The sequence below is a fragment of the Chenopodium quinoa genome, unplaced genomic scaffold (assembly GCF_001683475.1).
Source record: "Chenopodium quinoa cultivar QQ74 unplaced genomic scaffold, ASM168347v1, whole genome shotgun sequence".
In the NCBI taxonomy this organism is placed as follows: Eukaryota; Viridiplantae; Streptophyta; class Magnoliopsida; order Caryophyllales; family Amaranthaceae; genus Chenopodium; species Chenopodium quinoa.
In genome coordinates, this window is record NW_018744878.1 from 4,556,897 (window position 1) to 4,571,606 (window position 14,710).

Sequence of the window (14,710 nt, forward strand, 5' to 3'; positions counted from 1 at the left end):
GGCGCCGCCACCACCGTACGGGCGTCTTGCCTAGGCGCCTCCTTCTCTTTTTTTTTTTTTAAATTTTTTTTTGTTTTTTTTTAATTTTAAATTTTATTTTCGAATTTTTTTTTTTTTTTTTTTAAAAATTTGTTTTTCTTTTTTTTAAATTGTATGTTCCTTTTTTTTTTTTATCTTTTTTTTTTTAAATTTTGTTTTTTTATTTGTTTTAATTTTATGTTCTATTTTTTTTTTTTAAAAAAAAAATTGTTTCTGGTTTTAATTTTTAATTTTATGTTCCTATGTATTTTTTTTTTTTTTTGAATTATATTTTTGTATGTAAAAAAATTATAAGTTCCCTTTTTTTTTTTATAAATTTTCTTTAAAATTTTGATGTTCTTCTTTTTTTAAGTTTTTGCAATTTTAAATTTTTTAAGTTTTGTTAGTTTTTTGTTTTTGGTTTTTTCTTTGCATTTTTGATTTTTTGTTTTTGTTTTTGTTTTTCATTTTTTAGTTTGTTGTTTATATTTTTTGTTTTTGGTTATATATTTTGTTTTTGGTATATTGTTTTGTTCATATTTATATTTTTTTATGTTTATATTTATATTTTTTATGTTTTTATTTATATTGTGTTGTTTATATTTTTATTTTTTATGTTTATAATTTTATTTCCGTTACTTGTTTATTTGCTTTTGTGTTTATTTTCGTCCTTTTTTGTATTTATATTTTTTGTTTTTGGTAATATTTTTTGTTTTTGTTTTTGTTTATGTTTGTTTTTTTTTTGTTTGTAGTTTATATTTTTTGTTTTTGGTATATGTTTATGTTTATATTTCTTATGTTTATATGTATATTGTCTTGTATATATTTATATTTTTTATGTTTATAATTTTATTTCCGTGACTTGTTTATTTGCTTTTGTGTTTATTTTCGACTTTTTTTAATTTGTTTTCGTTATTATGTTTCGTTATTTACTTGGAGTTAGGCATCGCAATTTGGACCTGGTGCGGGGAAGAGTATTGACGTCGTGAGGAGTACGATCTACTCAATGGAGAGCTCGGGGCCCAGACACGTTAGATCCCGTGGTATTTCGGCCTCGGCCCGCAGAGAACGGGTGCACTGTTCTGCGGACGATCAAGATGATGATGATGATGATGAGGAGGAGAAGGAGGAGGTCGAGGAGGAGGAGGTCGAGGACGAGGATGATGCAGATGAGGATGTCGACGATCAGAGTGGACCATATGATGATTACGGTCCATTCAGTCAGAGGCTTGATGATACGTATGAGACGCATAGGGTAGATGTGCGTAAGGGTCGAGATGGTAGGTTTGTTAGTAGATCTGGCACATCATCTGCGTCCACTGTGTCTGCGGGTAGCAGAAAACGGTCGAGGGCCGTTAATGATTATTGGATGGTGAGGGGTGAGGTGGCCGGGGGACCTATAGACGGGAGTCCCCCTTAGAGGTACAGTGATTAAATTATTTCTACTTTTACAATCTGATGCTTTATTTTATGACTGTTACTGATTTTAAATAATGTGCAGGTGAACTGGATGCCTTTCGGCCAGAACCCTAGTAATAGGGTACCCAGGACCCTCTACACCGGACTGATTCAGTATCGCGAGATCGTAGAGGCGTACATGCCGCAGCGCTGTCTTCGCCAGCTTGGATTTGTCCAAGTTGTCCCACCTCCACCGGCATGGCCCAGTAAGGCGGTACGATCTGCGTCGTCGAAGGAGTACGTCGTCCAATGGCCGGCAAACATGATATCCATGTGGGAGCAGTTTCCGATGGTTGCCCGCCTATGGACGGCGGAGCTGCAGCGGCCGCCAAGTGGGGTGACTGCCATGTGTGACCAGCACTACATGGAATGGTACATCCGGCACTCGCACCCGAGGTTGATCAAAGACATCGACGACGCAGATGATGACGATGTGCCACCTGCCACTGCCTCTTATGCGGTACGTCTCATCTTTTATTTGTTGTTCTCTTATTTTAATATATATATTTATAATACGTCGTTTCATGTTTTTTGTTTTGTGTAGTGGATGGGCAAGATTATGCAGTTGGGACACCGACTTTTTGAGGAAAGGGACTGCATGACGAGTGCATCAGGCAGAGCTGTTATTGACGATCTGGAACGGACCCTTGAGCAGTGGCAGTGGGCGTCACAGAGGGATTACTGATATTTGAAATTAGACATTATCTTTTTAGTTTGTAATATTTGAAATTATTGTTCTTAGTTTTTAAAATTCAATATTATCTTTTTAGTTTGTAATATTGTGAAATTATTGTTGTTAGTTTTTAAAATGAAACATTATCTTTTAAAAATGAACACATAGAAATGACATAGTATTGACAATACAAGGCCTCATAGTAAAAGGTAGGTGTACATCAACAAAAACTACATGGCAATTAAATTGTTCCACTGTTGCACGCGAGCATGGTACAAAGCATCCCAACCCTCCACGCTTGCTCTACGAATTTCATACCACTTCGGTATGATATGTGGGACCGGAAAATCGGGTGACATGTCTAATCGGATAAAATGTCTGTATGACGGCCCAAGAAATCCAATAGCAACGTCCCTTACCGGTCTGGTGACGGTCTCGCGCGAACACCAGGGCAGAACCGTTGTACATGGATAATAGGCTCGACTATGTAAACCAAGGCCGAAATGCATGACTGCACACTTGTAGAAGTTTTCCAAGGCTCGATCGTACTCTGCCTCTGTGGTAGCTTGCATGATCTTCCGCCACTTACCATTTACCAATGTCTCTGCTGTTACTAAATTCTTGTTGAAAAGATTGTAGGCTTTGACTTTCACGCAGTTGTTGATGTGCCATGTGCACAGTAAATGGTTCGACTCCGGAAACAGCTCCGCTATAGGGGCAAAAAGACCTCCCTCACAATCACTTATGATGGCCGATGGCTGTACATTTGGGCCGATGTAGTTTCTCAACTTTTCCAACACCCAACGGTAACTCGCAGCCGTCTCATCCTTCATGACTGCATAACCAATCAGAAAGTTTTGGTTCGTTGGAGCCATCCCAACCATCTCAACCAGTGGGAACTTGTACTTGTTTGTCTTGTACGTTGAATCGATCAAAATCACAGATGGCCAAGACGAAATCATATCAGCACAATCAGGATGGACAAGGAACAAATGAGTTACCTCCGATGTGTCTTCGTCAGATTCAAACCAGTAAAGGTAACCACGTGCTTGTGCCTGGTGCAGAAGCTGCTGTATAGGGTTCCTTCCCTCTGACCGTTCAAACCTCAATTTCTGTCTGACGTTGTAGATGTGTCTTCGGTTTGGCTGGTCTTCGGGGAATTTCTCTAACACAGACGCTAATATTTTAGCGGGCTTCACTTGAGCATCACTCATTTCTTTTACAACTAGTTTCGCAGCTGGACTTAGGCCGCTTAACTGCCGATGCCCCACTTTGTATGCTATCAGCTCATGGTTGTGATATCCCCATTTGCCGTAACCCTTCACTTCCCAACCGTCACGCCTTTGATGTTGTCGAACCTTAACTCGGAACTGACACCCACAACCTTTCCGCTTTGAGTCAAACCGAATCGCTTTACTGAAATCTCGTTCTTCTCTTTTGCGATAACGGTCGCATCTCAAAATGCGATCCATTCTACCATCCCGTTGAGATTTATGAGTTGCTACTACTAAACAAAAGCCTGATCTAATTGCAACCTGTTTTGCCCAATCAATCGCTTGTTGAGCATCTTCGAACAGGCCATCATGTACAAAAATCCCACTGTAATCATTTCCGTCTCCACCATAATCCTGTAACAATAACATATAACGTATAAATATAATTACATTAAGATTAAATTAATACACTTAACACAAAATTATCACAAACGCAATTTCTAAATTTTAAATTTCTAAATATCATTTTTATATTTAACGCATAATACATTTAAAAAACAAAATAATAACACACATTTCATTTCAAATTTATCAAACATAAATAAACAAACAAAAAAAACCATAATAAAAAAAAATAAACAAATACAAAACAAAATAAAACAAAATAAAACAAAAACAAACACAAAATAAAAGATGCATTAAAAAAACTTAATTAAAAAAAAAAATTAATTCCCTCCAAAAAAAATTAAAAGGAAATAAAACAACACAAGCAAACAAAAACAAAAAAATTCCAAAAAAAAAAAAACAAAACAAAATAAAACACCACAAGCAAAAAAAAATCAAAACAAATAAACAAAAAAAACAAAACAAATCAAAAAAAAAAACAAAAACAAAACAAAACCAACCAAAAAAAAAAAAAAAAATATTCCCCTAGTGGCGCCTGGCCAGGACGCCGGAGCCACGGCCTGGGCGCCTGGTCAGGACGCCGAAGCCACGGCCGGGGCGCCTAGTCAGGACGCCGCCGCCATGGTGGCGGCGTCCTGGCCGGGGCGCCTGGTCAGGACGCCGCCGCCATGGTGGCGGCGTCCTGGCCAGGCGCCCTGGCCGTGGCTCCGGCGACCTGGCCACGCGCCACTACCATGGTCGAGGCTTCTCCACCAGGCGCCGTTACCACGGTGGCGGCGTCCTGGCTAGGCGCCACAACCACGGCATGGCCTTTTGGCTAGGCGCCAGCCACCATTTCGTCCTTACGATGCGTTACGAACCTCGTTTTCCGATGACGATGGCGATTCTCCGGTGATCCTCGGCGATCCGGTGCTGCTCCACATTTTTTTAGTGCGAAAAATTTATCTTCGGTTAAAATTATAAAAAGGGCAAATTTGTCAAAAAATTATAAAATGTGGGCTTTATGTAGAGATTTGCGGGCGATGAATAACAAGTCCCGGTGGAAGGGGAGGGATTAACCACCCAGAACTAAGCTTGAACCCGAATTAATCCAAAGTGAACCGGGTGGGAACCAAAAAAAAAAAAAAACCGAATCAACCAACTTCCCCCAATTTCCCTCCTTTCTCTGTTGTTCTTCCCCAAAACTTCAAAACTGAATTCAGAAATTTGTTCCCAGATTCATCTAAATAATTCAAACTCAAATTCAAATTTTAATTAGGTGTTTAGTCCAAATTGTTTCCACAATTACGTTAGGACTAAATTAGTGGTATCCCAGAAAAAATATTAGGGTTTTAATTGGGTTGACGTTGACCTGAGCAAGTGATTCATGGAGCTTTTCATTGATGCTAATTGCAAGCTTACCCACTTTAGGCAATGTTTTTCAGCTTTTAATTGTAGTAAAGGAATGTTTTACGAGATTTTTTGTGGCACCTTAAAATTCAAAATTGAAGAGGAAATGTGAGAGGGCTCAATTGAAGGATAATTGTACGTGGTTCAAGTTGCCCTTTGTTGGAAACTGCAGCTCAACATAGCTTTGGTACTATCATCTTTTACATTTGTCCTCCTATTCTTGGTTTTTGTATGTATTACACTATTACTCATAACATGTTATTGTGTTGCGGGGCGTTTGGTAGTTGGTACGAGTGATAGGGATAAGAGATTACGATGGATAATGAATAATGATTGTGAATTGGTTAGGGATAATACAAGTAGTATTATACCATTAAAAGTCTTTGGTTATTTAATTTTGATAAATCTTGAATCTTCAAAATTTTTGTATGCAGATGTTTTGTCAATTTGTTAGAGAATATTGTTTATTATTCCCATGAAAATGGTAAATGTCTGGCACTTTCTTCACAGTTACCTTTGTGAAGACTAAACCATTAAATTATGATTAATATGTTTAAAAACTTCATTAACTAAACAATTGTATTTAGAAAAAGAGAGATTGAGTGTTGGTTTCACCTACTGTCACCAGTGAGCACTCACATAGAGTTTATACAACAAACCCAAGTCCAGAATACATCCATCATTCACAAAAAGTTACAAAGGGAGAGAAAAAGAGAGTGAAACACCAATAATACGAAAATGGCAGAAGGAATTATTTCCGATTTAGTTGCAAAATCCTTGGTTTCCTTGGGTAAACCTGCCTTTAAAGAGGTTGTTTCTTGGTGGGGTGCTCGAGATGATCTAAAGAAGCTTGAAAATACCATGACTTTTATCCAGGCTCGAGTTTGTGATGCTGAGAGGCGCCAAGAAGGAGAGAATAGTGAGCTGATCAAGCTCTGGCTTCGGAAGCTGAAGCAAGTGCTGTACCGAGCTGATGATTTGTTTGATCACGTCCTTACTCTTGACCGCCAGAATATGCGGGTTGAGAGGAGCACGCTGGCAAAGGTAAGCATCCTATTCTCAAAGTCTGGCCCCTTTTTCAATAATAGAAAATTGGCTCATGAGATCAAGTCTATAAGGAAAGAACTTGATGCCATCAAGTCAGATATGGATGGCTTGAACTTGAGTGCTAACCTTGTAGCAGGACTGCCATTGCCAATGGAGCGTTTAATAAGCAATAGACAAACAGCATCTTTTGTGAAAGTAGAAGATGTCATAGGAAGAGAAAATGATAAAAACATTATAATTGGGATGCTTTTTGATCCCAAATTTGATGATGGGAAAAGGATTACTGTGATTCCAATTGTGGGGTTTGGGGGTCTCGGAAAAACAACTCTTGCTCAACTGATTTTTAATGATGAGATTATTAGGAAACATTTTCATCTTACTGAATGGGTCTGTGTGCCTGAGGTAGGTGATCAAAATACTATAATGAGGCGAGTTTACCAATCCTTCACTGGTGATAAGGATTCTGATAGACTCTTAGTTGGTCAGATTAAATCAGGCATCCAAAAATCTATCAAAGATAAGAAGTATCTTCTTGTCTTAGATGACATATGGGATGAAAGTCGGGATAGTTGGTTGGATCTCCTTAATTTGCTAGGATGTGGTGCAAGTGGAAGTAGAGTAATTGTTACAACACGCTCTGCTAATGTTGCAAAAGTTGTTGGGACAACAGAAGCCCACAATCTAGGACTCCTGACAACAGAGGAGTCTTGGAATCTTTTCAAACAATTTTCCTTTAACTTGAAACAAGAAGAGAGTAATCCTATTTTGACTATATTTGCGAAGGAGATCGTTGATAGCTGCGGAAATGTTCCCCTTGCTATCAGGGTTGTTGGAGGCCTTCTCTACTCTGTAAATAGCGAGAAAGAGTGGCAACGAATCAGAAATGCTCGACTCTCAAAGACAAAGTTGAAGGAAGACAATAACATCATGCAAGTGTTGAAGTTGAGTTATGACTACTTGTCACCGCCATTAAAGCAATGCTTTGCTTACTGTTCATTGTTTCCCAAGGACTATTCTTATTATAAGAATCATTTGGTTAGATTTTGGATGGCGCAAGGATATTTTGATCCATCAAGTTCAGAGATTGGAGAGCAATACTATATGGAATTGTTGGGAAGGAATTTATTTCATAATCCGGAATTTAGTGAAGAAGGGAACATTATTTTCTGTGAAATGCACGATTTAGTGCATGACTTGGCTCAAGATATAGCTGGTGAAGAGATGAAGCTATTGGTTGAGCCGTCAAACCTAATAACTACTGATGGAGTTATGCATGTGAGTGTTGAAGTTGAATGGCTGGAAAATGCTGGATGGGAAGCTCCAGTGTCATTGCTTGCTGCTAGGAAGTTGCGGTCCTTGAGGCTATTTAGCTTCGATTGGATTAATAATACGAGTATTATAAAAGCATCATCTCTTGAAATGATGGTTTTGAAATTTCAGTGTCTGCGCGTCTTAAACTTAATGGGTATGAAGATCTTTGTGGTCCCTAATACTGTAGGGAAGTTGAGACATCTAAGATACCTTAACCTTGCATGGAATGATCGTATCAGAAGTATTCCAGATGACGTAACAAGATTAGAGAACCTGCAAACACGGACCTCTGTGGTTGCTTCCTACTGGATAAGTTGCCAAGAGGTTTTGGCAAATTGGCCAACTTGAGGCACTTGACACATCATCTGAGTGGTTTGAGTGATTTGCCATCAGATTTTGGGAAATTGACATCTTTGCAAGAGTTGGATAATTTTATAGTTACGAAAAACAATGGTATAGACTCTTTGCCAGCCTTAAATCTTATGGGATCTCTGCGTATTGATTTTAGCATGTGGCGAAGCAATGCTGTTGTGGAAGCACAGAGGGTAACTTTGAAGGATAATCGGCAATTGGAGTGTCTTGAATTATATTTTGGTTCTATGGAAGAAGCAGAAGTTACTCCTACTTTAGGTGAAATGGATAAAATGTTAATGTGCTTGCAATTGCCTCCAAATCTTAAAAAGTTTGAAATTTTATCCTACAAAGGAGTTGAGATGCCACGTAGATGGTTAGATGGGCTATCTAGTCTTGTTTCCATTAGAATTTATGGTTGCTATAATATCAGAGTTTTGCCTCACTTGAGCCAGCTGCCTCATCTTAAAAATCTTTTTCTGATTGGTCTTCGTGCCTTGGAGTATTTAGAAGATGAAGACATCTTGGTGGATGGTGGAGGTGGAGGTGGAAAGGGTGGTTCTGGAACCCGCAATGTCTACTTCCCATCCTTAGAGGTTTTGCAATTGGAGGATTTATGTGAAGTAAAGGGATGGACAGGACCATCAAAGGATTATGATGATATTGGTGAGCCATGGAAGTTGTTGTTTCCTCGTCTTTTGCAATTGAAAGTTTATGAATGCTTCAAGTTGATGTCATTGCCTCTAGCACCAAAGCTGGAGTCATTAAGTGCTCTAGAAATCAATTGGGAGGTGTTTGAATTGAATCTGACGTCAATTGATGAGGAAGCACCATCATCATCATCATCCACTCTTTTCAACTCATTAAAAGAGCTGTATATTTCATTGATTGATGATGGACCAGCTTCTCTGACAATCAGTAGTAGGTTGTCTGATCTACAGAAATTAAGCATAAACAATTTCAAGAAACTGCAGAGTTTGATATTAGAATCTTTAAGTTCTGTTCGGCATCTCACAATTATAAGCTGCAAAAGCTTGAAAAACATATCAGTGGGAAATCTATCTGTCCTTGAGATTCTCGAAATCTCTGGTGGTAAAGATCCGGAAGAAGAGCTCCCGCAAGGTATTGCTTGGCTAACCACGCTTCAGAAACTTGAAATTAGATTCTTTGACAACTTGACTCAACTTCCAGAAGAGATGGGAAACCTCTCATTGTTGCATGAGCTGAAGATTTCTAATTGTCCAAAGTTAGCATCACTTCCACAATCATTACTAGACCTTACCTCTTTGCAGATACTTGATATCTGCAATTGTCCTGATCTGATAAAAAGATATAAGAAGCTGAATGGCCCAGATTGCCACCTTCTCCAACATATTCCCAAGGTTCACTTGTGAGTTTCTCAACCCTAAACAGTCTCTGTATTATTTTTCATGTGATGATGGCTTTAATTGAGTGTTTATTGTGATGTGAAATACAGTATATATATATATATATATATATATATATATATATATATATATATATATATATATATATATATATATATATATATATATGGAATATTCAACTGTTGGCCTTTTAAGTCAGGAGTTGAATTTTAATATCTAGTGATTTACGTATAACTGTAGAAATTTAGTTGAAATTGCTTTCTTTTTAATTTTATAATCAAGAATGCATATTATGCAATTAAAAGCTTATAAGCATTAAACATGTAATATGAAGAATGGATTTTTGATCCATCAGATTAATATTATACTCCGTAATTTATATCTTTTTCAAAAAATTTCAAGTTGTCTGGAGTAAGTATCCCAAAAAAATTACTATAGCCTATATAGGAGAATAAATATACTTGTACTATTGTACACTGTATTGGATGGATTATTAGTCAGCACACGTGTTAGGCATTTTGTTCTTATAATGGAGTAGTGTTTTTGGACGAAAAAAATGGGAAAATATACAAAGTACTAATCCATAAACTGGTTGATGCAAAGTTTTCTCTGGACAGATTCGGACTTCAACAACTAAAGGTTCCCAACACTTTTCTAGCTGTATAGCAAATTCACAAACAAGACAACTTGCTGCGCCACAGAGGTACATACTTCATCAAATGTAACTATATAAGGCTCTAGGACTTGAATCAAACTGTAAAATATTACAGAGAGATTGTAATTTATGGTCCATAGATATTAAGCTAGTAACTCAAAGTCTTTGCTTGTGAGTTATGTATACTTGTAACTTTTTGTGACAGAACATTTGAATCTGTAAATAAGTGTAGATGAAATACAACACCGGAAAATTAATAAGGTACTCTGTATATATGATTGATTGTCTCTTCAGTATGAACTTTGTAGCTTGTTTGATATTTCACAATGTAGATTATTTCCTACTGATGTGAGTGCTTCCCATGTTTATCATTTGGTGTGTATGGTATACACTATATAGACCTTCCTTTGTATGTATTAAATTACTGTATTAATCTTCACGAGATATGCCTCAGCTTCTCTTTGCAACATCATTTCACTTGTTATGTGCTTAAGAAGTGGATGGGGAGGCTGAGGCATATCACTTTCTTGCCGAGGTCTTCACTGTTGACTGTCAGAAATGGTGAATGAAGACACACTGAAGGGGGAATATACGAAGGCTCAATCGAAGGATTATTGTACGTGGTTTAATTTCCCGTTTGTTAGAAAATGCAGCTGAACATTACTCTGGTACTATTAAATTTTACCTTTGTTCACCTATTCTTGATACAAAATACAAAGTAATATGTGGAGCGTAATAATTTTTTCTTAAGTAAACTTTGAGTTAATAAACCATTTAATTATTGTATTAGTATTTGCGTGTACTATGCACCCTATCTTGCGACAACAAGACTTATAATTGAGTAACGAAATAACATTTTAAAAAGAGATTGTCTAAGCAATTTCTTATAGTAACAATAGATTTCTTTGATCAAAAGTAAAAGTTGGAAAAATAAACAATATCACCTAAGAAACCTATTATTGTAACAATAGGTCTCTTTGTCCGCCTTACCAGTTTTAAAATAGAGACCGCCTATTAGATACAAGAGGTCTCTTTTTGTATAATTTTTTTTCTTTTTTTCTTCGCGAAATGGGGGTACAGAGTACACTTGTAACTCTATATACCCCTAGATCCGCCATTGTTGTGGGGGCGTTTGGTACGAGTGATAGGGATAAGAGATTACGATGGACTTAAGACTTTTAAGTGTCGTTTTTTTCTGAAAGTTTAGTTGACCAAATTCACATGAAGTAAGAAATTCACAAGAATCAAGAATTTCCACTTCCCGCAAAATAAGGGTATTTAATTGCCTATGGAAACTTTTTGTGGAACTTCTCATGGTTAACCTTTGCATTTTCCACATTCAACCAAACGATTCTAGTATAATTGATATTTTGATACCGTATTATTATGACTAAAGGTCTGTTCTTATACATTTATTTTCAGTTCATTTCAGCTCCTAATTTCATTCTATTATAAAATATTCATTTCAGTTCAGTTTTATTCACTTCAGCTCAGTTCAGTCAATGAGAACATGCCCTAAAATTTTAAGGTCTTTGTTGGCACAATGCTGTGAAGGTGGGTGAAATAATTTTGATAAAACTTGATTTTTCAAGTTTAAAAAGTACATAATTTCTCTTTGTTTGCTGTAGCTCAGCACCATCTTTTATGCAGATGTTTTGTCAATTTGTTAGATACTTAGAGCTTGTTTGGTTGACATAATAAAACATGAAAATTGAAACTTTCTAGGAATTACAAATTTTGTATGTTGTTTGGTTGGCAAAAATTTGGTGATATGGGGGAAGTGGAACTTCCTAGGAATTTTGAGTTCCCACAAAATGTAGGAATTCATTTACCTAACCCCTTAGGTAAGTAGAAATTTCCTTGGGAAGTAACTTCCCTCATAGTTAACCAAACAATTTTTGGAAAATCCCATGAATTTGATTATAGGAATTAAATTCCCATGTATTTGCATTTCATGGGAAATTTTAATTCCCTTGTGAACCAAACGACACCTTAGATAAATATTGTTATTTTATTCCATGCACATGGTAAATGTCTGGCACTTTCTTCAGAGTTATTTCCAATTTAGCTGCAAAAGCCTTGGAATCCTTGGCTAAATCTGCGTTTAAAGAGGCTGTTTCCTGGTGGGGTGCTCGAGATGAACTGAAGAAGCTTGAGAATACCATGACCTTTATCCAGGCTCGAGTTCGTGATGCTGAGAGGCGCCAAGAAGGAGACAATAGTGAGCTGATCAGGCTCTGGCTTCGGAAGCTGAAGCAAGTGCTGTACCGAGCTGATGACTTGTTTGATTATGTCCTCACTCTGGATCGCCAGAATCCGCGGGTTGAGAGGAGCACGCTGGAAAAGGTAGGCGTCTTATTCTCAAAGTCTAGTCCCTTTTAGAACAATAGAAGATTGGCTCATGAGATCAAGTCTATTAGGAAAGATCTGGATGAAATCAAGGCCAATATGGATGGCTTGAACTTGTTGTTGGGCTGCCATTGCCAATGGAGCGTTTGATAAGCAATAGGCAGAAAGGATCTTTTGTGAAAGTAGAAGATGTCATTGGTAGGGAACATGATAAAAACAATATTATTGAGATGATTTTTGATCCCAAATTTGATGATGGGAAAAGGATTACTGTGATTCCAATTGTCGGGTTTGGGGGACTCGGAAAAACCACTCTTGCTCAGCTGATTTATAATGATGAGATTGTTATGAAACATTTTGATCTTACTAATTGGGTCTGTGTACCTGAGGTAGGTGATCAAAGTACTGTAATGAAGCGAGTTTATCAATCCATCACCGGTGATAAGGATTCTGATAGACTCCTGGTTGGTCAGATTAAATCAGGCATCCAAGGATCTTCTTGTCTTAGATGACATATGGGATGAAAATCGGAATAGTTGGTTGGATCTCCTTATGTTACTAGAATGCGGTGCAAGTGGGAGTAGAGTTATTGTAACAACACGCTCTGCCAAATGTCGCAAAAGCTGTTGGTGCGAGAGGTTGAAAAACATATCAGCGGAAACTCTCTCTGTCCTTGAAACACTGGTAATCGACAGTGATGGTTTTGAAGAAGGGCTCTGTCAAAGTATTGCTTGCCCTAACAACGCTTTAGAGTCTAACCATTCGTCCCCCAGACTTACAGAAACTCCCAGAAGAAATGGGCAACCTCTCCTTCCTTCGTGAGCTGAAACTCTTTACAGAATCAGTACTAAGCCTTACCTCTTTACAGAAACTTTGTATCTGGAATTGTCCAGTTATCCAAAAAAGATATGAGATGCCGAATGGCCAAGATTGCCACCTTCTCCAACATATCCCCTGTGTTGAAATGTGAGAAATTTTGTTCAACTTGTTCTTTCTTTTTATTTATTTTTAAATGGCAAACCTTTTGTTCTTAGCTCATCTTGTTCCTTCTTAATTTTTAAAACAAACTCTGACTTGATTATCGTAGCTCATCTTGTTTCTTCTTAAAACAAATTCTTGATTATCAGAGGGAAAATAAAAGGTAATATTCCCATAGTACTTGAGGTACTAAATAATTGTAAAATTTACCAGTATATTCTAGTGTCAAATGTACTTTGCATATTTAAATGTATGGTCTTAAAGCCAACAATTCAAGAGAAAGCAGCCCAGCACCCATTGATCATTTTGATTAACAGTTTGTGTTTATCTAGGGGATGAAAATGTAATATCATACGGAGTAGGTTTACTCATCAACAACATAAAACATGTCCTCTTATTTACAATATTGCTACTAGTTAAACAATTGTTGTTTATTATGAAGCTCAATTTATATTTTCTCGTAATTCAAAGTGTTTAACCATGATTTTTGTAACTTGTGACTTAATGTAGTTATGTGACAAACTTCAATGCATGAAAACATTGCTTGTCAATGGATGTATTTTAAAATTATTTTATCAATTGGTATAAGTAGAGTGATTTGTACTCCCTTTGTCCCAAAATGATGTGCCTGTTTCTCATATTTTACGGTAGCTGATATATTAGCTATGCACATCATAAATGCAGTTGGAGTCCGAAGAAGCACCAAGCATGAAATTGCAAAACTTATCATAATTGTGGGAAGAACGATAGAGGGAGCTTTTCAACCTCAATCCTGACCCCAAGTCACTACAAGAAACACAACCCGAAGTCACAGTTATGCAGAGTTGTTGGACTCCATGAATTACCTGAGTTATGTGCTGTGTTTTGTATTAGCATGCGTTGTAATCAACCTCCTGTCCTCGACAGAAAGTAGAGGCAGTAAAACAAAATCAAGTGCTGTTTCTCTCCCCATATTTGGAAACCTGTTCTGCCTTCCTAGCATACTGCACTGCATCTCAATCTTCTCAGTCAAGTGCCAACAATGGTAACTTGTTCAGTGGCCTAGGCAAGGATCATTTCTTGGCCAAGCGCTACTTATAGGCGTTTTCTGTGCACTCGACCGTCATTAGAATTCAGTTGCTTGTTTGCCAGCTGCATCATCTGAATGGAAGATTTGCTACGAGCTCTGCAATTCTCTAGTTTTCTACCAACAGACTCAACAAAAGTCGAAGCATCCAAAGCAATAAGATTAATGATCTTCCCTATGTTTAGAAGAGTGGCAGCAAAGGTGGTAAAACAGTGGATAAGAGCTAAGCAGCATTCACCACTTTCCTCAGTTTGTTAATTGTTATTGATGCTTTTTATAAATAGATCCATATAATGTATTAATGTATGCAGTTGAAGAGTCTACAGAGTTTGGATAGCCAGCTTTTTCACAACTTCTCCATAACTCGTACCTGTTCTACTAACAAAGTCTCAAATCCTAGATTGACAA

At 37.3% G+C, this 14,710-nt stretch overlaps 3 protein-coding genes and 1 long non-coding RNA gene across 4 annotated transcripts; all 4 read left to right on the forward strand.

Annotated features, from left to right (window-relative positions):
• The first annotated feature begins 1,578 nt into the window (after window positions 1–1,578).
• On the forward strand, window positions 1,579–2,204 carry LOC110705647. The gene is made up of 2 exons (XM_021883548.1): window positions 1,579–1,936; window positions 2,021–2,204. The coding sequence occupies exons 1-2, from the start codon at window positions 1,616–1,618 to the stop codon at window positions 2,159–2,161; spliced, it is 462 nt and encodes a 153-aa protein (XP_021739240.1). The 5' UTR covers window positions 1,579–1,615; the 3' UTR covers window positions 2,162–2,204.
• Window positions 2,205–5,895: 3,691 nt separating this feature from the next.
• Window positions 5,896–7,863, forward strand: LOC110705256 (putative disease resistance protein RGA1). Its single transcript, XM_021883100.1, has one exon. It carries the CDS (start codon window positions 5,896–5,898, stop codon window positions 7,861–7,863), a length of 1,968 nt encoding a protein of 655 aa, XP_021738792.1.
• Window positions 7,864–7,869: 6 nt separating this feature from the next.
• Window positions 7,870–10,367, forward strand: LOC110705648 (putative disease resistance protein RGA3). The gene is made up of 2 exons (XM_021883549.1): window positions 7,870–9,256; window positions 9,858–10,367. The coding sequence occupies exons 1-2, from the start codon at window positions 7,998–8,000 to the stop codon at window positions 9,889–9,891; spliced, it is 1,293 nt and encodes a 430-aa protein (XP_021739241.1). The 5' UTR covers window positions 7,870–7,997; the 3' UTR covers window positions 9,892–10,367.
• Window positions 10,368–11,956: 1,589 nt separating this feature from the next.
• Window positions 11,957–14,651, forward strand: LOC110705649. The gene is made up of 2 exons (XR_002508113.1): window positions 11,957–13,224; window positions 13,921–14,651. It is a non-coding gene; the product is annotated as an uncharacterized LOC110705649 (long non-coding RNA).
• The last annotated feature ends 59 nt before the right edge of the window (window positions 14,652–14,710 follow it).